The sequence below is a fragment of the Oreochromis aureus genome, linkage group 11, assembly GCF_013358895.1.
Source record: "Oreochromis aureus strain Israel breed Guangdong linkage group 11, ZZ_aureus, whole genome shotgun sequence".
NCBI classification, from domain to species: Eukaryota; Metazoa; Chordata; class Actinopteri; order Cichliformes; family Cichlidae; genus Oreochromis; species Oreochromis aureus.
The window spans coordinates 35,619,897-35,645,886 of record NC_052952.1 but is presented as its reverse complement, the minus strand read 5'-3'; the positions used below and the strand labels follow the sequence as shown (position 1 = coordinate 35,645,886).

Genomic DNA, 25,990 nt, shown 5'->3' with positions numbered 1-25,990 from the left:
TCAAATCTTGAAGTGCGTAGCGCTTCTATTCGCCTGTTTACCTCATTTGTAATGATGATGTGAGGCCGAAACCGCTAGCTAGCTAGCCTAGCTAAAGTACTGAAGAGCCGGTAAAGGATGGAGGGAAAGAGGCGTGTGTCGGGGGGTACATTTTGATAGCCCCCCCTTTTACTTATCATCTCCTGGCAGCGGTTTGTTCAGAAAAGCAGCCGTCACGCTCTCATTAAGGCGCTAGCCTGTTAGCATGCTAGGTGCAGGCTAGACTAGCTTTAGTGGGTTTCAGTGTGATTTAATATGGCAGATAGCAAATTCAACACCACTCCTGACCGCTGGAATAATTTTCTAATTTACCTCTACTTAATAACCTTCGGTCGTTGTTCATAGCACCGTGTTTTTAGGTCAGCAAACCCCGCCTGCCGTTGAAGACTCCTTAGCTAACGCTGGTGCTAACCCAAAAGTGTTGCCTGGAATGGAGCCAGGCGACCTGCGAGAGAGCCCCGCCGGCTCCGGGGAATCGGACGTAGGGGAATGGAGGGAGTGTATTGAGGAGGTCAAAGCTGCGGAATACGATGGAAAGACTCAAGAAATGGCGCTCAGAGACACCTGCGAGGAAGGAGAGAGTGACAAACAGAAAAGCCCCGGAGAGCAATTACACAGTCCGTATGAAGAAGAGTTGGACCCCAGAATCCAGGTACCTCAAAATTCGGACTTTTTGTTTAATCTATTGGTGACCGTTAAACATCCTTCAAGTCTATTATTACATTAATCAGCCGCTTTTAAATTACTGTTACCTACGCCTGGGTGTGTACATCCGGGATTACTTTCGATTTAGTGTGACAGAAAGGTATCAATGTATTCAAATGAGCACATGTTCATTATTTATTTAAGAGACAATGTCTTCATAATACGGTAATCTGTGCAAATCCCTGTCAGATCTGAAGTGATTATCCTGTCGCCAGTGTAACATACCTCTGACGTGTGTCACCTTACACTCCCAGCCTATTAACCACCGTCATTACAGTCAAATAGCACTACTAATACTTTCTCAATATAAATACGTGAGACACATATATTGTGTTTTTCCACAGGAGGAGCTGGAGCATCTCAATGAAGCCAGTGCTGAAATCAACAAGCTAGAACTGCAGTTGGATGTAAGTGCAAATAAATAATAGATAGAAAACTATTCAGTTATTACAATCATTATAAAATATAACTACCAAATAATCTCCTATTAAAGTCAATGATCGTTGTTTTTTTTTTTTTTTTTTTTTTAAATGGCTTCTCTTCTGTCCTCCTGTGTTTATTAAATGTTTGGAATTTGGTCAGTTTTCTAATGTTTTCCAACCTCCCAGAATAGTAAGTGATAGGTTAATTGGTGGTGAAAATAATCAGTTGCAAGTCTACTTGAAATGTATGTCAATTTAATAAGACTTGCCCTGCTTTTCGTGTCAGATTAAATAAAATTGCTTTGATGTTGACAAAACAAACTCATTATAGATGTGAAAAAACATTTATTGCCACCCTGGGAATTGCTTCTCAATGTGTTTGTGTCTAAATATTTTATTAGTCTACCCCGAAGGTGCTAATGAATATGATAATTTTGTTTTTCAATATGTGTAAAGCACAGACTCTGGAAAAGTGTGAGCTCTTAAAATGGAAGATGTAGTGGTGCTATTTGACACTCACTGAATTGGCTGCCCACTTCCTGTGTGAAATTGAATTAGTTGCTGCTTTACAGGTAAATGTAATCCTGTCATTTTCATGCATTGATCATCCAGGATGCCAGATCGGGATACCGGAAGATCCTCACAGAGTCTGCCCGAAAGCTGAACGCTCAGAGCTCTCAGCTCGGCAGCTGCATTGAAAAAGCGAGACCATATTATGAAGCTCGGCGCCTTGCCAAAGAGGTATACACAACAAGGTTTACATCTGTTTCTGTGCCAAATGGAAGAGTATGTGTTACACACATGCACGTTTTTTACTGCAGCATCTGGATTCAGGAGTGAGAATCAGGTGCTCTGCTCGAGGCGAGGGAAAACAAACATCGAGTGTTGCAGCTGCAGTTTGTGAATGTGCAAAAGTTCTGAGTAGGAAGGGAAATCTCAGTGCAAATGTGTTTTTCCTTTTTAAAAAAAATTGTTGTTTTTTTTTTTTGAGAAACACACTGATCCCCAGTGTAAACTGCATCTAGGTCTAAACACAATTTGAATGCTTGTTCTGTTCCTTTACAAGCTCTAGTTTTGGGCGATTTTGCAAACCAAGTAAATCTACAAATCTGAGGTGTAAATCTGCGCTAACTCAGAAAACCATCATTCATGACACCAGCAAGCATATCTACTGAAACACTGGTGTGTTTACTGTATGCCTGTATGACTGTGTATATAATGACACAACGCTGACTTGGATGTGATGAAGCTTGCAATGTGATCTACATACTGTGTAGCTACGTTACAGCTAGCTGGCTAACCACCCACGTGTTGGCTGTGGAATATAAATGTCACTTATTAAATATTTGCTGTGTGCCATTAAATTATCTACTGCTGGCTAACCTCAATACTGTGTGATCTGATGTTAGCAGACACAGGAGTGGCCTCTGTGATGATTACGAAACTTTGAGCTGTGCGTGTTTGTCATTGACACCTTGTTTTCTTTTCTAACTGGATGTGACAGATGGGTGGAACTGACTGTAAAACTGCATCCTCACTGGCGATTGGCCAGTATCTAAAATTGAAATTTACTTTACCTGGGCACAAGTGGACCCTGTTACACCCAGACCTGCAGAGACTTTAACATCGATAACAGTTTGAAGTTGTTACCTGATGAAGTAATTTGAAAAATGATCGCCCAAGTTACCAAATCAGCACTGGAGGTTTAAATTTCGCTGATCACTTGCTCCTTATATTGCACCTTACAGCATATATAACTTGTATACAACTGTGTATATATACATGTTTTATCATTTATTGTAAAGTAATTTTAATGTAAAAATCTACATACTGCTAATGGAGAGATGCCAAACAGTTTTTCATTGTTCTTGTAACCGTAACAATAAAGATCTATCTTATCTTATCTCTTAGATGAACTAGCCAACCTGGTCCACCTAAGACAGTATTTTGATAAATGAGATAGCCGTCATTTGTCTGTGTTAGCAGGCACACTAGCATTATCTAACATTAGCCAGAAGAGAGAGCGAGAAAAGTTTCAGATTTGATCCCGAAAACCCAACAACCTTTGACAAGCAGGTCTTTCATTGACGTTAATGATTAGTGAATTCCATTTCTAAGATTTTGTTGATGCTGGGAGCAGAAGAAAGGCGCTGAGACAAAGCACCTGGGAATTACAACAAGCGTCACATTCTTTTGATTTTTGCTGAAAATTTGACCCCAGTCCTTCACATAGAAATCACATGTTTGAGATATGCAGGGAAGGTTTCATTTTTTCAAGTTATGTTACAATATGTTCACACGTTGGCAATAAACAACATCTCATGCATTAAAAGTTACCTAACACATTCAGACTGAAAGGCAGTATTGTTTTCCTGTAATTGCATTTGCCTAGAAGCGTTTTGAACATAAAAACTATGATATGCAAACTCATTTCAGCAGAGAGATGACTGTAATTGGATTGAACAGAACAGGGGTGTTGTGTCCTTGTCGTATTCCACTGCTGTAGTTTGTTAAAGGTTTGTCTGCTCTCCATAGGCACAGCAGGAGACTCAGAAGGCAGCTTTGAGCTACGAGAGAGCCGTTTCTATGCACACAGCTGCCAGGGAGATGGTCTATGTGGCCGAGCAGGGCCTGCTGGCTGATGGCAAGAACACCCTGGATCCCACCTGGCAGGAGATGCTCAACCACGCTACCGCCAAGGTAACAGAGAAGAGCAGGAGCGGTTTTAAGATGCGTGGCTTTAATTTTTATTTGTTGCCTCAACGAGGTTGCTATAGTTTTACCAAGCATTGCAGAGTTCAGTAATGGGTCATTTCTGTGAGTTTATCTGGGTAGAGTCGGCATTTTGTCTAATTATTCTTGTTAGGTTTTTGCTCTCCTGTGTTTTTTTGCGTGCACACATGCACACCATTATTTTTCTCTGTGACCTCGCTGCTCTGCTGTCTGCATTGTTTGTGGAAAAATAAGTGTGCAGATAAGTGGTAGTGATTCTTGGCAGCCTTGGATATACTCACAAACTCACTGTTGCTGGGTTACAATTGCCAGACTCAAAAAAAATACAGAGCCAGACAGCTGGTGAACTTCAGTGCCCTCTCAGCTGTAACATGCAGCCTGGATGACATGATTTTCTTGGCCTTGAGTGTCACAGAATGTATAAGAACTCTGTAAATGCTTGACTTGTTTCTTCCTTTCAGTTACAGCACAGTTTAGATCTAAGTGTGATCTGGCTTCTAGATATTATATTGATAGCTGGACTAGTTTGACGTTGCTGCAGTAGTTTCAGTCATCTGCAGATTTTAGAGATAGAAAAATTAGTGTTCTGAAAATCCCTCCAACTTTAGGGAAAACTGTGAATGCCTTTAGCTGTTTAAAAACACATTATGTTATCACTCAGTGTCTTGGTAGCCAATAGAAAGCTAGTATAATGGCTGTTACGCTGGCTGCCGTAGTCCTGCAAACATAACTTTACTCAAAAAATCTATATCAAAATAAAAAGATGGACGAAGTCACGACAGCATCAGCCACCGGTTTTGATTTTCATTCAGCAAAACCAAAGTACAAACTCCTTGGATTGGCTGTACTGCACAGAACAACATATAGTTCCTTAAGAAGACGCAACAGTGCAACACAGTGAAAAGGGTCAGTTCAGTGATTCTAGTTAGCTGAAATGAGGCTTAGCAGACACAAATCAGCTACACCATGCCCTTTGATACTGTAAAGCTGTGCATGTTAACACGGGAGCTTATAGTCACTGACTCACTTTTAGAGTCAAGCTTAAGTGGCCCCTGGAGGAACCGCCATTTAGGGCACTTTCATTCACTTACATCTTCATCCTCATAGGTTAACCTTTGTTTGACCAAATGCTTTGGCTTATGTCGGAGAACTACACTAGTAGACAGACCTGAAATGTGGCACCCTACTGTGTCAACAAATATTTGAAATCTGATTATATAGCTGAATATTTAAAAACACTGAACCTCAAACTTTGGATATAAAAAACCTGCATTTATGGGATCACGAGTAAAATAAGATAAAAATTTCATCTACCATCATCTTTGCTGTGGCAGAATGAGTGACATTTATTTTTCTTACATCTCTGGCACTAAACACCTACCATAATGTGTCAGAGTCAGAATAGCTGCTTAGTGGAGGCCCATTGCTGCTGATGTTCAAAGAGAGGTGAATGATTGATGTTGGTCTAATTAGGGAATCTAAGTGGACAGATATCAGCCGAGTACCTGTAGGTAACCGATGTCAAGGCCCAGAGTTTGTCTTGTTCTTAATTTTTCTTCTCCATTTCTCAAGTCTACCAGGTCTTTCAGGCTTTGAAGGTGGTCTTGATGGTTGGTAGCTTGTGTCTAAAGGAATATCTTAAAAATCCATAACTTCCTGACGCTTTGGTGTAATACGTATTTGACTACTTTGAGTTTGTGTGAGGGCCTTTAAACAAATAATCAAGTGTCATTTCATTTGGCAGCACAGACACAGAAAGTACAAAGTCTCGAATTGTGCTTTATTGTGCTATTAAAGTGTTTCCAGAAATTTAGAAAAGACAACAATAAAGAGTGTGCCTGAAACTCGGTGGATAGACATTTAAAATTAAACAAGAAGCCTTTTCAGTTCTTTACTTTTTTAAGAAAATAAGAACTAATGAATAAGCAGTGAGCTAAATGGTTGGGAATGTAGATCAAGGCAAAGTTTATGATAAAACCAGTCATATTTGCATTAAGAGAAATTCCTTTTCCTGTTACTATGTCAGTTCCGTGCGTCTCCTGTGTCTCTCGCAGGTGAACGAAGCGGAAGAAGAGCGACTGCGCAGTGAGAGGGAGCACATGCGTGTCACACACGCCTGTCAGGAGGCCGAGGCGCGGGTGCAGATGCTGCAGAAGTCCCTCAAGAGAGTCATCATCAAGTCCAAACCTTACTTTGAGCTCAAGGCCCAGTTCAACCACATACTGGAGGTAACACAAACACAAAGAGCCCAGTGAGACCTCTGTTTTTGATGCCCTTCTGTTTAGTGTTTCCCGCACTTAGAAAGCTTTAGCTGCTGATTTGGCAAAAGTTCTATAATATATTCAGTATTTTATGGATTTACTGGAGGTTACTGGGAGGCCATTTTCCTACTGGCATGAAATCAATGTTGAAATTGATGATGAAAGTTACTTTGTGTGACTCCAGGAGCACAAGGCCAAAGTGCTGCAGCTGGAGCAGCAAGTAGCCAAAGTGAAGACCCGCTATTCCATCGCCCTGCGGAACTTGGAGCAAATCAGCGAGCAGATCCATGCTCAGAGAGGGCGGGATCCGGGTGAGGGGGGAGGACGCCCCTCTATCTGTGCCGGGCGGAGCCCCCCTGTCGGAGCAGAATCTGACATCAAGGTTCAGGCTGAAGGCGGGGCCTGTGGCGGCGCCATTGGAAGGGATGGAGTGGACGCATCTATCGACCTGGTGGAGAGATACAAGGAGAAGGAGCATGAGAAGGAGAGGGAGCGAGCCGGCTCGGATTCCCTTTCAGTCTTCAGCCTGCAGACCATCGCTTCTGACCTCGAGAAATACGACTCCGTCGAGCACCTCGGGGATCTCAGCGATGTGGGGAGCATCACCGGGGATGAAGGGGAGAAAGAAAAAACCGGAGTGACCAATAAGAGAGACAAGCTGGTGGAAACGAGCGCCAAAGAGCGACAGCAACAGTTCTATAAGCAGCACCACCGAAGCTTCAGTTTGTGAGGCTGTCATAGAAACAGCTGCTGTAAACAATGCAAAAATAAAAACAGCAATCCACATTAGGATAAACTTCCCTCATTAAAAAGGTACCAAACAAGAGACAGGGAAATAAGTGAAAAAGAAGGAAAGTTGCAGCAATGGGTGTAAATAAGCACACGCACATTATTCTAAAGCTGAACACAGTAAACAGTGTAGCCTAGTTAGAACACTACAGGATCTACAGAGCTTACATCCCTGCAGGACAAGTATTCAGTATATTTACTCCTCTGAAGGATTCTGGGATTCTAGAATTTGTTCCTTGAGCATGAAGGAGCAGCTAAGAAAGATGAAAAGTCTTGTTTGAACAGACATATTTAAAAAGGCATCATTTTTTGCTTTCCCAGGCTAATCGTTGATCTAACTTGGTGAGACTGGTAAAAACATTCTCCCTCGTCCTCCTCTGTTGTTTCCTCCCCAGTCGAGTCGAGTCTCATCAGCGATTGCTTCAAGGTAGAAGGTCACAGGGCCCCTGAGATCCCCACCTCCTTATCGAGAAGGGAAGAATGTAAAAAACGTTTCTTTGTCGGTGCAGAGTGAAAGCATGTTTGAATTCTTGTTCCATGTATTTATTTCCTGTAACATGCTGCAAGTTGTGCTTTTTTTTGGAAGTTTTAGCACGAGAGAATGCGTTTTTTAAAATCCCTGAAATGAGTCTTAAGGCAGCATGCACTCCATCATTTCGTTTTTTGAGCGCTGCTTGCTGAAACAAACACTGACACAATCAGCCTTATTTGTTTTATTTAACTTGGTGTCGTAACACTGGAGTGTCATGATCCAGATGATTTGGATATTGTTTACATTTGTGTATATTTTTTGCCCTTGTTGTAATTTGAGGTGTGCCTTGACACAAACAAATTTAGCTTGAGTCGTAGTTTGTTGTAATCTCAGTTTGGAGCCATTTAAATATGAAGTGAGTGCCCTTTTTATGATTTTAAAATATTTTTAACAACCTGACTGATTTTTGACAAGAATTGAAAGAGTTCTGATGATGATTTTTTTTGGTTCTTTTATGATTGTACTTTGTCAAAGAAGCAAAACAATGAAGTCAGAAAAGAAAGACTTGTAAATTTGTGTAATTATTACAAAGCTGGAAAATACTGACATGTACAGATGTTGAATCTTTGCTGTACAGATGTTCTGAATATCACAGACATATTTAAAGTCTCATTATTGTCAGTTTATCCGAAAAACCTCACTTTTCACCGCTGTCTTAACAGTTACTTTTCACCCTCTGAATCGCATTTGTGAGTTAGTCGGATTGGATTGTCACACCTGTAATCAATAAAAGCAGATCCTGCTGCCTGGCCTTCTGTTCTTTCATGCCGAATTCAGTGGGATGGGAATTTGTGAATTTCTTCCCTCGCCTTCCTTCAATTATTCAGCAGACATATAAATATGAAGCAGGATCGCGAGAAGATGGAAGAACGGGGAGAGGCTGATTTAATAGATGACCAGTGTTGTGGGGATGACTGATTGCTGCCTCGTTGACTTAAGCTCCAAAGAGCTTTAGAGAAAGGCTTAACAATGTAGACCGCGTTAATACCACAGCGCCATATCTGCACCTCCTCTTGTCTTCCTGCCGTCGATATAATTATCCACGTGGACTGAATCTGCAAGCTTATCATAAATCCAAAGCCGCTTCTTAAGATTGTGCTATGTTTTTGCTGTTGTGGGGCTTTAGACGTCGGCATGTTTCATCTTGGAAAGGAGGGAAAGAAAAAAAGATCCGATAAATGCGTGAGGGGGGCTGTTACGCACGGTGCGTCTCCATCATGACGTCGTGAATTAGCTCAAGATCGTAGAGGTGGAGAGAGGAAAAAAAGGAGGGGAGTGTGGTGAATCGCTGTTTCGTCGTTTATGGTGGGGTTGCGTTTGTATATAGTGGATGTATGGGGCTTTTTTTCTCTATGGATTTTTTGTCATCTCTTCTCTTGGCCATGCGTAACTGCAGTACACGGAAACAATCCGAATGAGAGCCGTCTCGTTTTTGTAAGATTCTGTTTACGCACGGAGCAGCTTGCACATTTACTGTATAGCCATATTAACAGAGCCATAAAAATCGTTGCAAAGATGCATATTTCTACCAAATAATCTGACACCGGGCTTTTCCCCTGGCGGGTCCCACCCGGAGGACTTACTCTTATCTTCACTGAGCGCATCGAAACTAATAGTAAGTACACACATGCTACAGCTTTGCTTCAGGGCGCTACATGCTATTAGTGCTGTGGGTCGCGATGTTAGAGCACACTGATTCAGGAGACGCTCCATTTCCCGTGCACAGAATCTAGACAGCTGTCACATTTGAATGCAAGAGGCGTTCATTTTTTCGATGGGCCTGATTTGTTTTGAACCAGCCTGTTTGCATTTACATTTTAAAGCCTTTTAGAGACAGAATGCGAGCTCTGGCTCCTGTTTATGCAAGACGCAGCCGCTTTAGGCTGATGACATGATATTTGGACATCCTTTCATAGGAGGGCTTGTTAATATGGTCGGCCTTCCTCTACAGGCCATCACGGATTCCCTAGTCAACACCCGACGAGCAACTACCGGCAGCATACGGTTGGTGGCACCCTTACTGTGACCCTCACGTCTCTGTAGTTCATGCTCAGCCATGCACAGAATGCAGCATCTGAGTGTGTGTGCATGTGGAACCGCCTGAAAATAGCCCACTGTGGGCTATTCTCAACATCACTGTGGTGCTGAAATGGGCCGGATCAGTCCTTATCCAGGGAAGCTTCCGGCAGCAGACTCACACAAGGAAGTGTAGGCAGTGTGTGTGCAGCAGTGACATTGGAAGTGGATGGCATTGAGGTGTGTGAGATGTTTCATGTAGCAGTTGTGTTTTGGAGGCGCTGTCCGTGGTGCTGAAGCCTTAATTGCTTTTCCAGCTCGAGGCCAGTCGACAGGCCCCCCTTCTTTCCCCTCTGTCTGCTCAGTGCCAGGACAGCCTCAGCTGATGGAGTCGGCTGGCTTTGTGCCGTTAGGCTGCTCACTCACACAGTTTGCTTTTATCCGGCTGGGTGTGTGATCGCTGATATTAATGACTCCTGCTGAGCTGTCCTTCTTTCTCTCCCTGCTTCCCACACGGGACCAGAGCACACACACACAAACACACACCTATAATATGCACGCTCTAGTGGTGGTGTCTACCTCCTGCATGCTTCTTGTCAGTGAACTCTAAAAATACACTGGTTAATGCTAATGAAGTTTCCAGCAGAGTTTGTCTGCCTTCCACAAGCAAGCCTCGCTGCCATCTGTCTCCCTCACTGTGGTGCTTTACTTTGTTATCCCCCTCCACCCATCCCATCCCCCCACACACACACACACACTTGATCTATCTCTGTACTGTCATGTTAAGCGTGAGAGTGTTTGGATGAGTTTTGTTTGTTCATGTGAGGCAACCACATAAAGCAGCATTTATAATTCAAAACTGCAAATGAACAGCTATATATAGGGTGTTTATCATCGATACTGTATGTGTGTCTGTTTCTGGGTGTGTGTGTGTGTGTGTTCCCCTGCCTGCCAACACTCCAGGGGCTTTGGGACTCCTGGGTCTTTTTCACTGTTTTCTGGTAAGAAAACCACACTTTTTTTTGTCTGTTGTCATGGAGTCTGTGTACACATTAAATTCAGTTAACCTAAGACATTTTGTGATGTGCATTATGACCAGTAAATTCACACTTTGTGTAAAGAGATTTCACATGTCTGGTTACAGGTGTAGAATTGCAGCATATGGGAACATCAAGTTGTATGAACCCCTTTTGGGATCCTAAGGGAGCTGCCAAGTTGATGAATTGCCTCAAGTGAAAAAAAATCAGGGCATGTGTGCAGACCTCTGTAGCCCACTCTTTATCTCTGCTTGAGAGCTGCATGAACTGCTGCTGACATTATGGACCCAAATCTGTGATCAAACTGTCGACGGTCGTGGTGCTTTCAGTGGAGCTGCTAGTGAATTGCTCAGCTGAATCATTGTTCCTTAAAAGTCTGTCAACACACCAAATAGCAGCACTCATCTCGCAAAAGAAAGCTTTTGCAGCCACACTTTACTAGCTATTCTGGATATTTTTCCACTCTGGAAGAGAAGAAAAGTCTGAGTTTGCTTTGGTGTGAAATGGGGATCCACTTTGCAAAAAAATATCAGCGTCAGCCATCAAAGCCTGAGCTGAAATCTTGTCTACAGGGCTTTTGAAATGAACCTGAGCCGTCTGCACGGTGAATACAAACAGAAGCAGAGAGGGAAAAGTGGACTCATCGTGCAGCTTATCCGCCAGGTTGAAAAAGCTTTTTTTGCCAAAAGGTTGATGCAGTGAAGCGAAAGTGACTGCATCTGAGAACAGAGTGTGCGGCATTAATACTGTAAGGATATTTTCTCAGTAACCCATTTCTTTTTTGTCTCTTCCGTCTTCTTCCAAAACTCTTGATTTCCCTGCCACACTTCCCCGTTTTAAAACCTCTCTCTCTCTCCTCCTTCTCTTTCAGATCCAGAAATGGCACGGCTATTGTTTCTGATTCTTCTCTGTGCTCTTCCATCTCTCGTTGTGCCCATACATAATTCATCAGCTGGAGGTAATTTGTGTGCAGGAATCGGTGTGTGTGTGTGTGTGTCTGTTTACAATATGCAGTAATGGACAGAAGTAACTCCGCAGAGATTGCTAAGTGACCCGAGTGAAACGCTGCAATTTGTGCAGCGAGGAAGGCGTCAGTTAAACTGATAATATATCATGTTGCTGTAATATATCTGCATTATCTGGAGACATAGAGCTTTCTTTCTATGCGCTTATCGTCCTTCATTCTGCCTCCTCCTCCTCCTTTTTTTCCCCTTTCCCCCAGGCTGTGCCATCATCCGGCCTCCCAGGGATGGTGGGATCCGCTATAGAGGCCTAACACAAGAACAGGTACAGAGAATCTGGTTACTGCAGAGTATTGAAGCTCATCAGTCAAATCAATCACATGAGACTGCTCCCAGTTTGAAGATTTCAAAATAAGTGACACAGAAGTAGATTTGTGCCTGCTAAAAAATAAATAAATGTAAAAACATCTCATATAATAATTTACCAATATGTGCATCCAAAAATATAAAAACAGGCATTTAATAAATTCTAAAATGTGGTGCAATTAATTTGTCTTATTGATGGATGTTTTTTGCAATGACTTGTATTGATTTGGTTAAAAAATGTTTGAGGTTTGAGGGTGTTGGGGAAAGGAAACATTAATAATTAAATAAATTGATAAAATATAAAATACTCCATAAATGTGTAAATATCATGTTAGGCCACCAAAAGTAATATTTAAAAAAAGAACAGACATAACTGCTTTAAAAATTTGTGAAAATTATGTATTTCAAATTTAATTTTCTTTATTTTATAACAATAATAAAATAATGTAACAATATTTTATTGCTTTTGGAAAATAAACAGAAAAATAAATAATAATAAATTTACAAACAGAGAAACAAGAATACGAAAGTGAATTAAATTAGAAATATCATTTTACATTACATGCTGTAAATTATTTAATGTTGATTGTTGGGTTGTAAATCATGTACCGTCTATAGGTTTTACCTAAAACATCCTTTTAAAAATTGTTTTGAATGCTTATTTTTTTTTGGCATTTTCAGTCCTCCGTAGCTTCTTTAAAGATGACAAAATTCACTGGTGATTAAAACTTTATGAAGAGAGAGACTTTAGCTAACGGCTGAATGATTTTACACAACACACTGACTAACTAGAGAACACATGTGAGACCTGGCAGGCTGCAGCTGTTGTTTGAAGACACCACGAAAGCCTGTGTTTACTGGAGGAAAAAGAAGTTTATAGCTCATAACCAGCAGAGAACATCTCAAACCTGTCGTCTGGCACTCCAGCTTTACAGTCACACATGCTGTACCAAACATACAAACAATGAGCTGCGCTCTGAGGACGGGACAGTTTTGCCAAGACCACTTGCGAGCTTTTGTAACTGATAATGGCAGCGAACTGAGGTGTGACATTGCAACAGCAATCAATAAGGGACAAATGTCTGTGTTGTCAGTAAGAAGTGTCCAAGTCAGTCCCGTTAATCACTGAGCCAAAATTTTACAGAAACCCCCCCCCCCAAAAAACGTAGCAGGTTCTCATTTCCTTTAGCATGAGTGACGTGGAGTTATTTACAAATGAAAACCTCCTGTTTGAGTTTGACCATAGACTGTATATAAAAGATGAACTCAGCATTTTGAAACCTCAACATTAGCATTTTGGGCAGTATCATATTTTTTTTAATTAATTAAGTTTTTGAGGCAGAAATGGAAAATATTTGGATAACAGATTGGAGTGCTAAGTTATCGCCTAATGCTAGTAAGCTTGGTTAGCTGTATTCATAAACTGCATGAGTGCAATGCAAAGACATGCATACCTGCTAATTTAATGGTAAGTGAAAAACTAATACAATTCCAGAGTTTCACTCCGCAGCACTGAGGGACAAACTTCTTGAATGAGCTGCAGGTCCAGCAGACACCTGTCAGTGGGAGCACCCACTGCACACCAGTCCTAAAGGGGGAAACTATCCATAGAGGGTGACACTGCTTTTGTCAGTAGGCTGTAAACATGTTTATTTTTGCAGTAAAGTTGGACATAATGTGGGCGTCTATGTGGAGTTTTGCACATGGCTATTAGCGGAAGTGCAGAGTTTGACACCGGCTTCATTTTTCAACCCAACAAGTTTCTGCTTAAGATATAAAAATTGCATCCAAAACTTCCACAGCTCCCATATGGCCAACAGTCCCACAGAGCATGTTTCACAACCTTGAACATGACATTGTAATAGTTTCTCATGAAATTTAATGTAAAAATTTAAAAAGCAAAAGATCCTTAATGATCTAGTTTAGCTCTAACATACGGCCCAACATGCTACCATGAAATTGGCTTCACATAAAAATGAAACTTAACAGTTCCAAAAACTCTGAGATTGGGCTCTCAGAGGTATTTTGTGCTGTAGCTGCATGCCTCGTTCCAGTTAAGTGACTTTCTGAAGCCTCTGTTTACTCGAGCTGTGTACAGGGTGCCGCAGCACTGTGCAAACTACAGCTACAACCTGGCAGGCCAAAATTTTATCAAGCGCTTAAAGTGATATGCCAGCTGGATTGAAGTGTGCATGGGGATGGATTCGTCCCACAGGCCTTGATTTTGATGATGTCGGCTGGAGCACTGTTATCTTAGAGTGCCCAATACACATCAATGCATCAATAATTGTGATCCGGTAATTTATTATTCTGCATAATAATGACTTGATGTTAGATACATGAAATAGTTTTTAATGCTCAAACTTTTTGACCCTTTACTAAACGCTGGAATACGTGTTTTACTGCTACATAAAGTGATGTTTAAACAGTTGTACAACAACACCACTTTTCGTGTATTATATCTGACTCAGAACGCAGGGTGGCACACAAGCCTGAAAATTGTTTTAAACATCTCGGAAACGGTGATGACTCTTTGCGCGTTGATGATGGAAACTTGGCAGTTTGATTGAAAGCATGCGTCACTACAGTTTCTGAAGAGCAGTCCCTCGGTGGCTTTTAAACAGTCACTACAGTCACTGACGTGGGCAGTGAATGGGAACATGGCAGTGTGTTAAAAAATGATTTAAGGGCAAAGCGCACACACGGATACACCAAGCGCCTCTGATAACAGAGAGGGATCAGAACAGGAGCTGGATGTTGAGCGATTCGATCAAATTCTTTACTTTTGGACTCTGGACGGTACCGAGGCGACCGAGTTGACACCAAATAAGAAACAATGAATCGGCTCAGTTGCAGCAGAAGTAGCTGAGCATGTGCTTATACAGAGATAAAATGAAAGGAGTGTTTGGCAGTACTGTGACACTGAGAGCGGCTCAGGAAAAAGTCTATTTCATACTCAAAAATAAGTCACTTTTTACTTAATTCCTTCAGAAACATAAAAGACAATATAGAACACTGGAAGTTCAAAGTATTGTGAATATTTTAAAGGTTGAATGGAGTTTGTAGTGCAGTGTAAGTCAGAGGAGCTGAGCAGGTTAGAGTGAGCTGGGAGGAGTGTAAAAAAATAGAGGGTTAAACTTTTGCTGGTGGGAGGCGTCACGATTTTTAAAGCTGGATTTCTCAGCATGAGCCACGTTTATAGTGTCATTAATAGCAGAAATAATAATGATGCTTGAGAGAAAAATGCAGCAATGACCCGCTGCCATTAAGACAAATTCACTTTATTAACTAAAGTAAGATTGCCTTGTTGCTTGATATAAAGAATGATCCTGTTGTGATTGGTGTTCGTTTACACCACTTTTACAGCTTGGCTTGAGTAAGGCACCCTGTCTATGATGAGTAGTAATGGTATAATTTAAAAACACTGGTGGCTACCGCTGCCAGGAGGCTGCTACCCCTCAACCTCCAGCCAGCAGAAATTGTTAGGTGGCACAAAGCCTCTGGAAGTACAAGTTCGAGAACACATAATTCCCAGGTCCCAGTCGATCTTAGTGGGGTGCACATGAGCCTTAGTAACTTTATTCAGCATTCAATTCAAAAAGCACATGGCTAAGCAAGAACCAGGAATAACACATGCTAAAATTATAATAAACATAAACCACTGAGAACGCAGGCATCTCCTACGACTGGTATTATTACTTTATGACCATTGTGGTTTTTGATTGTTTGTAAGTGAAATAGCCTTTTGATGCCGTTTTTGCTGGGTGGTCATAAAATAAAAGTGTATCAGCTGTGTGATTTTTGACCTTTTCCTCATCACAAAAGAATTCTGACATCTTTCTCGAGTTAAAGGTTTTCAGAACACTTTTGACCTTGACCTTGAGGTCAAGTAGATACACCTGTGGTATCAATTAGAAAATTCTACTTTGCCTCATTCTCAAATTAACTTGTTCACAAAGTTCTCAGACTATTCTGACTTCCAGCTCTGATTTATTTGCAGTTCCATTCAGTCGATAGTCAGTCAGCTGAAGCTGTCAATTACATCAAATTAGCGGTCGGTCTCACTGACCACTCAAAGCACTTAACAGCATAAGCAGACTACAGAATCTAAAGCAAAATCTTAAAATGCCCCAGACTTCATTTTCCTAAACAGATACACATCACTTCACAAACACGTTGAGTCTGACATTAGTGGGACAAATTATGGATTTTTACGGCTGAAGATCTGTTGAATAGATATTGAGAGTTTAGTGGCTGCACATAAACTGTTGCTTTATATAGCTTTAAAGGGAACTCTGTCCATTTGGAAAAAGAAAGCTCCACCAATATTATCTGGTTATTACAACTTTAAGCTAATGGTGCAGTTTTAGAGAACTTACTGTATCACAGTGTTTCTCAAGCTGTGGGGCATGGAGCCACCGCAGGTCAGCTGCTGACAATGAGAGAAAAAACAGAATGAAAATAAGCTGAATACAAAGTATTTTTGTACGGGAAATATAATGAGTGTTTGCCTGTGTTATCATCCCGAGCTTGATTTCTCTGAAAATTCAACTTTGATCCCATTTTATTTTTAATGTTTATGAAAAAAATAGTGTGTGTGGTATTATTAAAGTTTCTTTTTCTCTTCTTTAAGTGAGGGTATGCCAGAACAAGTTGGAGAACCACTGACTTATCAAGTCATTTAGAATTTAGTGGCTCTGTGGAAAATCTTGAAGTTTTGCTTAAAAAATATATGTTTCATAGGTCAGCCTTTGCTGCATCAATTTTATGAGTTTCATATTAAACATTCATATTTTAGAAAAAGAAACAAGTCAAACTGCTCCAGACTTCCTATCATGCCCTGGTACTGCTTCAGCTTAGTTGCTGAGTTGTCTGAAGTTGGCTCAGAGGGACGCTAGATCTCATCCTGCTGTTCCTGCTTTTAGCTTAGATTATCTGGCAATTTAAAAAAATTAAGATCAGGGTTTCTAAAAACTGTGGTGTCACTATTCACTTTCTCTTGCAGATTATGAGCTAGGTTGAAACATAACTGGGGGCTTGTCTGGGATGGTTTGAACATCACGTTTTTGTTTATAGAGAGCGAAACCATAAAAAAGTGACAGAAGAATTTAAAAGCAATGACTCTTTCCAGGAGTCGTGATCTGGTTACTAAAAAAAATATGCAAGTGCAAAAGTACTAGCTAGCTAACATCACAGCTAGCTGCGTGCTTGTCACGAGCCTCTGTCAGGGTTGATGCTTCCTTCTGAACAGTGATTTATTTATTTTTTTTGATTAACTGGGTCATGAGATCTGCAAAGAGACACCACTGCTGTAGAATTTGTGCAATACATTATGTAAACACCATAAGGTGAGTGCCATTTAGTTCCATTATATTCAAAAGGAGGCAGACATTTCTACAGCTGATGTTCCAAAAATAGGGAAACTAGCAAGAAAACAGTCTGGATAGATAAATAGCTTTACGGGCCAGAGGAAAAATATGTCAATTTGATTTTTGGTGTAAACTGTCCCTCTTTAAGGTTGGGGGGAAAAAATCCAAAAAATATTTTATTCTGCTTGAGGATTATAGAAATACAGCCACACTATTACATCACATAGAAAAGATTTACTTTAGACACACATTTCTTCCTAATTTAGACGATATATTTATCATCTTTGCAAATGGGTAGGGGGCAAATCTTTGATATTAGAAGCTTTTTGGATTAAGGTGGCCACATTTCAAATTGGTACTGACTGATATCTAACTAATGGCAGACCTGTGAAGTTTGTAAATGCGACAACGTCCTGGATATGAAATAATATGGTCTTCTGTTGCAGTAAATCCCCAAATGACATCTACTTTTACCTCCTCATTTTAGAATGAACAAGTAATGAATATACAAAACTTTCATAAAAATGTCTGTCGTTACATAGTTAATCCTTTAATGCCAAGAGTGTCATATTTGATCCATGAGCTCTTCATCATTGTGATTTTTTTTTTAAACCCTAACTCCCTTATAAACTGAGTAATAAATGTAGCAAAAATGATCTAATTAAATCTCATTTATACAAATTGATATTTAATTTAATCTTTTATTTCATTTGTCAGAAGCTTCATTAAACATTCCACTTTGGAAAATTTGAATTTTCTAGCAGTTATTCCATCGTTCAGGCTTTCCTGGGTTAAAATTGTTGCACATGCACTGTAAACCGTTAACTGTAAGCAGTACAGCTTTTCTTCCTCAGCAGATCAACATGAAAACGGTTCCTTAGTGTCAAATTTCCTTATTGTTCGTTGTTCAAATGTATGTATGCAGCTATGACCAAAGCCATTTAAAATGAAACATAAACCTTTTTCCCTCGCATATATTTCCGTCCCCTCACAGGTAGAGAAGATGTAATTCAGAGAGTGACAGCACATCAGTTCAGACAGTATCGCACTAAAATGTTTTCCCTTGTCGAGCTTTACTGTCGTGGCCATATGGCACTGTGACACAGAATGAAGAGGCTTCTTAAGTGAAGGAGAAAAACTTGTATGAGAGACCATCAATCACACTTTCCTTCCCCTGATCTCTCTGCCCCTGTTCTCTTCACAGATCCGCAGTGTGCAGATCCTGCCTGTGGATTATGAGATAGAGTACATCTGCAGAGGAAACCGAGTGATCGTGGGACCGAAGGTCAGGAAGTGCTTACCCAACGGCACATGGACCGACATGATGCAGGCCAGCAGATGTTGTAAGTCCTCTTTGGGCTCATTCCCATTCTATTTTCGTCCCGTTCCTCGTCCTTCTTTCATCTTTCCTTTTCCCCCCTGCAGACAGATCCTGTGCACAATAATCAGCTCTTTCTTAAGTGTCACGTCTGCTTAATCAGCATCAAATTAAAACCACACTTACGCTGAAATGAAATCCCAGTTGTTTTGACAGTGCTTCACCACCCTCCCTGTTTACTGTGTCAGATACTGTGCAGCATTCACTGTCGCCATCTCCAAAACCGCTGTGAAATTCCAAAGTAAAGTGAACTGATGCAGTCTGACTTAATGAAATGAAACCACACCTTTTTATTTGTGTGGCTGCCAGCATTTGTTAGCATCATTTTAAAACTCCACTTCCCCCTTAGGGTGAAGTCAAACTTCTAAGCTCAGCACTGACATGCCATCACTGTTTAAGTTAAACCAGAGCCTGTCCAGGAGAACCATTCCACTTCCTGTTAATACCACGGGGCTGTATTTCATCAGGGGAGCTCATGAGATAGTCCTGAATGAGTAGGAGTGTATGTAGCTAAATGGGTAAACTAGTTATTTTCACTAAAAGTATGAATTTTATTTAAGTTTTGACAAATAATCTAAAAAATACGTCTGAATGGAAAAAAGAAAAACACTTATGTCCTTTAGTGTCTGTTACACTGAAGCTGATTTAGCCCCCAAAAACACTAGCAATCTGCTAATGCACGATGAATGGTACATCAAGGATTTACCACAGGACTTCCTCTTTTTAAAGCAACTTTTTAAAGTGATGACGAGACATTAGAAAGATGGTTACATTTCAACAGAAGCCTCGACGTGTGTAGAAGAAGCAGCCAGTTGTGGGGGTTGAAAATGATGCTGTCTGCTGCTACAGATTCTCCGCTGCTGCTCGCTTCATGCCTGAAATTAAAATGGCAGCTCCTGTAAAGTGGCTTAGGTGCTGCGATGTATCTAATACTCTCAGAAATATATTTCACCAACATCAGAACCAGTAACAGAATCTAATAATGCAACCGTATCTCTTGATCCTTTCTATCAAAAACATGAAGAAAATTTCCAGAAAATGTTTGTCAAAAAATGCATTAACACAGAAATGGGCAAAAGCTCCAAAAGGCCCCATTTATTCTCAACTTGTCTAAAAATCATGTTTTCTTGAGCGTTTAGAGGTCGTTTGGTCAAAGTGGAACTTCACCCAAAGCTCTGAGCCTAACTCCATCCTCTGCATAATGAGAGGGGTGGGGAGAGGGTGTGGAGGCGCTCGGTGATTTGCAGGCCGCGTAAAGTACAGAGCAGCACCAGAAAGCAATTCATCTCCACCTGCCACAGAGTTATGAATTCAAATGGAGGAATTTTCCCTCCAGAATCTCCCAAAACAGGCTTTAATGTGGCGGAGGATCACGGTGGTCGGAAGCCATATTCATTTAAGCCGTTAGCTCACGGACATAGTGATGTGATGTCGCCTCAGTGTTAGGTTGCTGCCAGTCTGAGCCAGAAGTGATCATATTTAGACGACAGGGCCGAGTGATAAGTTGTCAGCTAACACTGATGGAGTGTGCAGATACTGAGACACGTCTCTACAGAATAATGAAGTAATACAATTTCACTCATCAAAAACCGGAGCACTGTTTTCTTGGGCGGCCTGTCTCACACCACGGCCACACTGTCACATAATTCCATTAAAAGGCTCCAAACGGCACCAACAGCACAAACACAGTGGAGCAGTCCAGTTCAATGATAGGACACCCATCACGGTGGCCACGCCCCCAACTTTAAGCCGGAGTTTGGAGGCGGAGTTTGACCATCATAAGGGATTACGAAAGGAGGAAACTGCTGTGCCCTCATGATGTTTATTAGTACGTAGTAGTATTAATTTAACACATGAGTCTATGGTGACCGGCTTTTGGAGTCAGAGGAACTGCAGTGTTTTGGTTTTTCTGCATCAGAGGTTTCTTTCGCTCTCCCTCCGTCTGGCTATCAATGGGTCATCCTTCCTTCTCCAACTATACGCTGATACATGCAGGTGTGAAGAAAGAACGCAGCGCGGCAATTTATTTCTACTCCTGACAAAATCAGCGAAACATTGCACCAAAATCAAGACACACAGTGTAAACTCTAGTGAATGAAGCCTGTGGATTAGTAGCTTCTGTGTTATAAAAGGAGTGTGGTTTATCCATTCAAGAGGAGCAACCGGAGGAGGTGTGCCGCCTACCCCTGATTAGAGGGCATTTTAATCTATTTTTATATGAATTACACGATGTAGAGTAATCCCAAATGGTTGCTTCCATCTCACTGGCTTTGCAACGTTCAGGATGATTGAAAACCGCAGATAGTAAGTTGAGCTAATTCCAACCTATTATGTGTTTTATCACAGTACAGTTATATGATTTAGTTTAAAAGCTTTTTTTTAATGTTTGACATGATAGACTTGGGTATTTACACATATAGAGCATCATTTGTGCTCATTCGGAGTTTTGTTTGTGTCTGCCTGGCAAATATAAGTGCAATATTTACTGTTTTAGCTCAGTTTCTCCTCCAACTCCGGAGAGAAATACTTGGTCGATGAAATACTGCTGTCTGTGTTGCTAACTCTGTCTGTTTGGCACTTGGTGCTGAGTACAGGGAGTGTACTGGGAGTTCATAAGAGCTTTTCTGCTGACAGTTTCCTGCTGTGGCTGAAAATGATGCTGAGTGAACCAAATCCAGACAAATCTTGTGTATAATATTCAGTTTTTAAGTGTCCTGTCTGCTTAATCAACAATCCTAAATTAAAGCCAAAACTACAATGAAATAAAACCTCAGATGTTATGACAGCAAAGATTCGCTTACTCGAACATCCGGGATTCACGGGGAGCTGTTTGTGCAGTCTTAACCTGCTTTTAGCCTTATTTTTGGTGTCTACCAACTCCTGTTGTGCACTTTGTTTGGCACTCGGTGGAGGTTACTTTTATATATATATGCCACTGTTAAATTACCATAGCATTAGGTAACATTATTTTTCAAAAGTAATGCAACATATTACATTACAGTAATACCTACTGAGTTGGAAAACTTTATGGCTTTGCTATTAATAGTGGGCAGTTCTTCCTCTGTGATTGCTCATGGAGGATCTTCTGTGTAATACTGCAGAATCTTTACCTTCATTGTCAAGCTCCTTGTTAAATATTAAAGCTCTCAAAGACCTCAAACTGGCTGAAAAGCTGCGGCGAGATGTTAAGAGAGCTGTGCATAAATGTGTCTCCAAACCTCCATGAACTGTTTAGAAGAGCGAGCCACAAAGTGTGATAATGATCCAATAATGATATTGATATGATAACATTTTAAGTTGCTCCTGTTAAAGATGGTTCTGAAAGCCACCGAAACACTGAGCGTACTTAGGTTTTCACAGGACACATCACTGTAAATAAAACTGACTGTAAACATGAGTGCAAATAAAATAAAATTCAGCTGAATTAACATGCAGAGAAAGAGTAAAAGTTCATCTGGGTTTATAAAAATATTTTCAGCAACAAAAAGAAGAGGGAAATGTGGTAAATATGGTGAAATAATAAATTAACCGATTACTTGAGAGGACAATCTAACATGTAACTTCTTGCCATGGGTTTAGATTTCAGGTTGGATGCAGGGGACATGTCCCGTCTAACAAGTGGAAGAAGCAGAGGAATTACTCAGAAAGGCAACAATGGCTCTAACAGAGGAGTGTTTTATTTCTTTTATTTTTGTCTTTGTCCTTTTTTTCTGAAATATTGACATAGAGTTCATACCACCACCGAAACTTTTGTCGTTAATCTGTAAAACTCATGCAAACACACAGCACTGTGATCTCAGTCGGCAGCAGCGCCTCGGTCCCCTCCTCTGCACTGACGCTGTGCACATGCAGCCAGGTTTACAAGCAAAGAGCAGAGCTCCAGTATTAGGACATTTTATCTCAGCTGTGAGACACTTTCCCCAACGCAAGTTTCAAAGTGCTGTTGCTAGTTTGCTAACTAGTCTTAGGATAATGTTTCATGTGGGCAGAAATCCTGCTGAAACACATCTGAGGTATTAAACTCAAAGGTCTTAGAAATGCAAAAAAAAAAAAAAAGCACATTAAGCAAGTTAGTTTCTCAAACAAAAGACCCAAAAGGCGCCTGATATCAGACACAGTCATCAACCCCGACTCTCACATCTGTAACAAGCTAAACAAACAAAAGAGACTGAAGAGTTAATCATGCCGTGTGTGCTGACTCAGCAGGGATGGAGAAGGTGAGAGTAATTATCCAGCTGGAGTCTAGGGTGAATTGTTGCCCTGTGTCTGGTTCTTGTGTTTTCCTTTACATAAATAAACACATTTAAACCATAAACTGGTGCACACAATAACAACTGTACTAACAGGTTATTGCAGTGTTACTTTTATTTTACATGTGGTTACTTTTCATTTCTTTGCAAACATGTTTTTAACTGGTTATTAAAGCAGGAGAGTCGTGTACCATCTGTTTCCTCAAGTATCTGAGTGAGAATATTTCCAATATTATTATTTATATTTATATTCTACAGTCATGTTAGGTCTTTTAATGAATTTCAGGCACTGAAAGGAGTTCTTGTCCTAGTTCCTTGTAAGCCATTCTACCCTTGGTGATGTTTCACTCACATTAGTCCCCACTGGTTTTACTGACCAGGACTGTGGAAAACATGCCAAAGGAAGAGACTCCAGCATGGTGAAAAGCAAAAGAATGAATGTTATAGTTTACATAAAACCTTTTTTCTGAAAGAAATAAAGATGTAACCCATTTGTAATCACTGATATTGTGATGTTTTGACATCTTTACATATTTTAATTATACAACTCTATTACATGTAACCTTTCCCTCCCTCCATAAACTGACTGGCGCAGAGCAGATCGTGTTCAATGAATTTTTGGAGGTGTTTCATCCGAAAATAGCAGCTCGATTTGGCCGGGCACAATAGGAGAGCAGTGAGAGGGCCAAACCAGTAAAGCTGTAGCCAAACGGTTAAACAGTGAGCTGAAACCGCTCCGTGAATCCAAGACACTGCTGTAAGTTTTTGCCCGCTATTTTAAAATTGTCACATAATAATAAAATATTAGTATTAAAAATACTGATTACAATCATATTTTATATTTTCTAGTTTTAAAGAACCGTTAATGACACAAAGCTTGCAGGTCATTTAAAATCCATCCATCCATTCTGTTCTGTTTATCCAGTTCAGGGTTGCGCAGGGGGGCTGAGGCTGGTGGGGTACATCCTGGACAGGTCCCCAGTCTGTCACTGGGTTGGTTAGCACTGTCACCTGTCTGCTCGGGCCTTCCAAAGACAAGCATGTCAAGTTAGTTTAAACTGATACTTCTTTTAAACTCTAATATAAACATGAGTTCAGTAAGATGAGGTGCTAATAAAAATGTGATCCTAAATCTAATAATAGTATAATGTACACTTCTGCACCACTCGTTATAATACTAAGGCAGGAACTGTTATCCTCTGATTTTTGCCATTGACCCCATGCCTTCCTACTAACGTAGACTTGTGCAGATTTTATACTTCCTCATTCAACAAGGCGACGTTCTGATAAACTATATGTTAAATGTTAGCGTGAGGAGACTAAGGCCAACAGTCACTCTTTCCTTCACTAACCTGGTTGCTTCTGAAGGCCATGAGATGTAGTTTCAAGCACTGGAACAAAATGAGTTGTTACATTTGGACTCCTGCACCGTCCGACTCGGCCCTCACGTTACAATGGTAGATTAAACTGACTGACAAAGCAACAGAGCAAAATTCTAATCTGCTCACAAAAGGCTGAGGTGAAACACTCATCCAGCTGCAAACTCTCCTATTCCCAAAGCATTCCCTGCTCCTTTTTCTCATTACAAAGAATACTAAATGAAACCTTTTGGTAAAGGAAAACTCTTCTGAATGTAACTGAGTTGCAGGATGTTTTGAAGCTCTACAAATACTTTTACTGCTCAAGAAATGTTCATTTCTAGTTTGTCGGCCACCCACAATACTGAAAATCCATGAATACTTTCAATGGAATGCATGCAATGCAAAAGCCAATACATGCAAAAGTCTTAAGCCAACCATGATTTCTTTATATTTTGCTACAAGAATGGAAAATGATTTCAGCAACTTAAGGAAAGACATGCAATTCTCCAGGCTTCATAAAGGCTCTTCAAAGCTCTTCTTTGGATGTTGGCTGCTTTTTGTTCAGTTCTCTGCTGAGTACTTCAATAGTGTTGACGTTTAGGCTCTGGGGAGGCCGATCCATGCCTGATAGTGAGCCATTGTGGTTTATTTTTCTATCCAGGTGAACTTGTACTGCAATGATTGTGTGTTTGGGATCATTGTTGCACTAAACAGTGAACCTGTTGCTAATCAGCCCCAAACCAAGACAGAGCTTCCACTGTGTTTTAAAGACACACTGATGATAATTTGAACCAAAAACTTCAAGTTTGGATTAATGACCATAAAAGATCTGTTACCTCTGATTTTCAGTCCTGTTCTTGTGTAATTTGGCATACCTGAGCCTTTTCTCTATTTCCCTTCCTTAACTGTGGCTTCTTGACAGCCGGTCTTCCATTTACCAAAGAAAAACTTGAAAGACCTTCAGAGAGCCGGAAAATTATTGCTCAACACCACTTTGGGGGGAGTCTCGTTCCTTGGAAACATAATATGAAAAAATGAGCAGTCACTCAAGTCTTCTTCACAGTATTTTATGTCACCAGTGACAGGTTGAAATAAAAGTGGTTACTTACAGTCTGGCCATGTTTGGTGCCTAAAGCCAACGAGCAGGTGAAAACCCAGGAAAAGGAAAAAAGTGAACAGCAAGTGGGTGAAAAACACAAAGCTTCAAATGGGATGGAAACAACAGGCTGTGGTCAAATAGTAAAAAAAAACAAACTCCAATGCTTTTCCCTAATCACATTTTTGTTGTTGTTGATGTTGTTGTTTCACCTTGATGGAAAACATCAGGAGGTGAAGGAGACTTCAGAGGAAAAACAACCACATTGCTCAGAGAATCTGCACTTGTGCTGGTTTGCTTGATAAGCTCATAATGGATGTTGCTGATGTGAGTCTGCATTAAAACTACAACATCAGATGATGAACTACAAAAACCTCACCTTCCATAATGTTTTTTCACCACAGTCTGTATATAAAAGATGGTGTCAGTGACGTCCCACTCTGAAGTCTCAAACTGGCATCTTTTTGGAAGCAGACGTCATAAATGAGGGATGCATCTGACTGTGAAACCTAGGGACAACACACACACTGATGACTCGTGATTGACAAATTGCTTGTCAATGGCGCGCTCTGGTTTATTCCCAATTCTCACTCTGCTAAAGCCCATCATTTGCAACAGTAACATCATGCTGTATTCAATAAGAAAGAAGGCAAAGGCCACTTCCCCACAGACTT

The 25,990-nt window shown here is 40.7% G+C and overlaps 2 protein-coding genes and 1 long non-coding RNA gene across 5 annotated transcripts in view; 2 read left to right on the top strand and 1 right to left on the bottom strand.

Moving 5' to 3' along the window:
- Positions 1 to 8,226, top strand: sh3bp5la (SH3-binding domain protein 5-like, a). The gene is made up of 6 exons (XM_031754289.2): positions 1 to 691; positions 1,089 to 1,151; positions 1,779 to 1,907; positions 3,702 to 3,866; positions 5,954 to 6,127; positions 6,345 to 8,226. Exons 1-6 carry the CDS (start codon positions 470 to 472, stop codon positions 6,888 to 6,890), a joined length of 1,299 nt encoding a protein of 432 aa, XP_031610149.1. The 5' UTR covers positions 1 to 469; the 3' UTR covers positions 6,891 to 8,226.
- A 59-nt stretch (positions 8,227 to 8,285) lies between these two features.
- The window catches only part of gabbr1a (gamma-aminobutyric acid (GABA) B receptor, 1a), a 127,440-nt gene continuing 109,735 nt past the window's right edge, over positions 8,286 to 25,990 (top strand). The window contains exons 1-5 of one of the 3 annotated variants that reach the window (XM_039619465.1): positions 8,286 to 9,096; positions 9,433 to 9,485; positions 11,406 to 11,492; positions 11,757 to 11,821; positions 18,436 to 18,574. In XM_039619465.1, the coding sequence (XP_039475399.1) occupies positions 11,414 to 11,492; positions 11,757 to 11,821; positions 18,436 to 18,574 (283 nt within the window). In that variant the 5' untranslated portion in view covers positions 8,286 to 9,096; positions 9,433 to 9,485; positions 11,406 to 11,413. Of the gene's footprint in view, positions 9,097 to 9,432; positions 9,486 to 11,171; positions 11,198 to 11,405; positions 11,493 to 11,756; positions 11,822 to 18,435; positions 18,575 to 25,990 lie in introns of those variants that run through there. The other 2 variants (XM_031754295.2, XM_039619466.1) reach the window with 2 other exon arrangements.
- Positions 25,217 to 25,990, bottom strand: part of LOC120442619 — a 31,025-nt gene continuing 30,251 nt past the window's right edge. The window contains exons 3-5 of the long non-coding RNA XR_005614825.1: positions 25,696 to 25,825; positions 25,330 to 25,349; positions 25,217 to 25,232 (exon numbers count right to left, since the gene is read on the bottom strand). This is a non-coding gene — a long non-coding RNA (uncharacterized LOC120442619). The remainder of the gene's footprint in view (positions 25,233 to 25,329; positions 25,350 to 25,695; positions 25,826 to 25,990) is intronic.

What these genes read in the sequence shown, in the direction of transcription:
- sh3bp5la (XM_031754289.2), top strand. Translation starts at nt 470, where the DNA reads ATGGAGCCAGGCGACCTGCGAGAGAGCCCCGCCGGCTCCGGGGAATCG. An exon ending in AGTTGGACCCCAGAATCCAG is followed by an intron (nt 692 to 1,088) that starts GTACCTCAAAAT and finishes GTTTTTCCACAG; the next exon opens with GAGGAGCTGGAGCATCTCAA. An exon ending in CTCGGCGCCTTGCCAAAGAG is followed by an intron (nt 1,908 to 3,701) that starts GTATACACAACA and finishes TGCTCTCCATAG; the next exon opens with GCACAGCAGGAGACTCAGAA.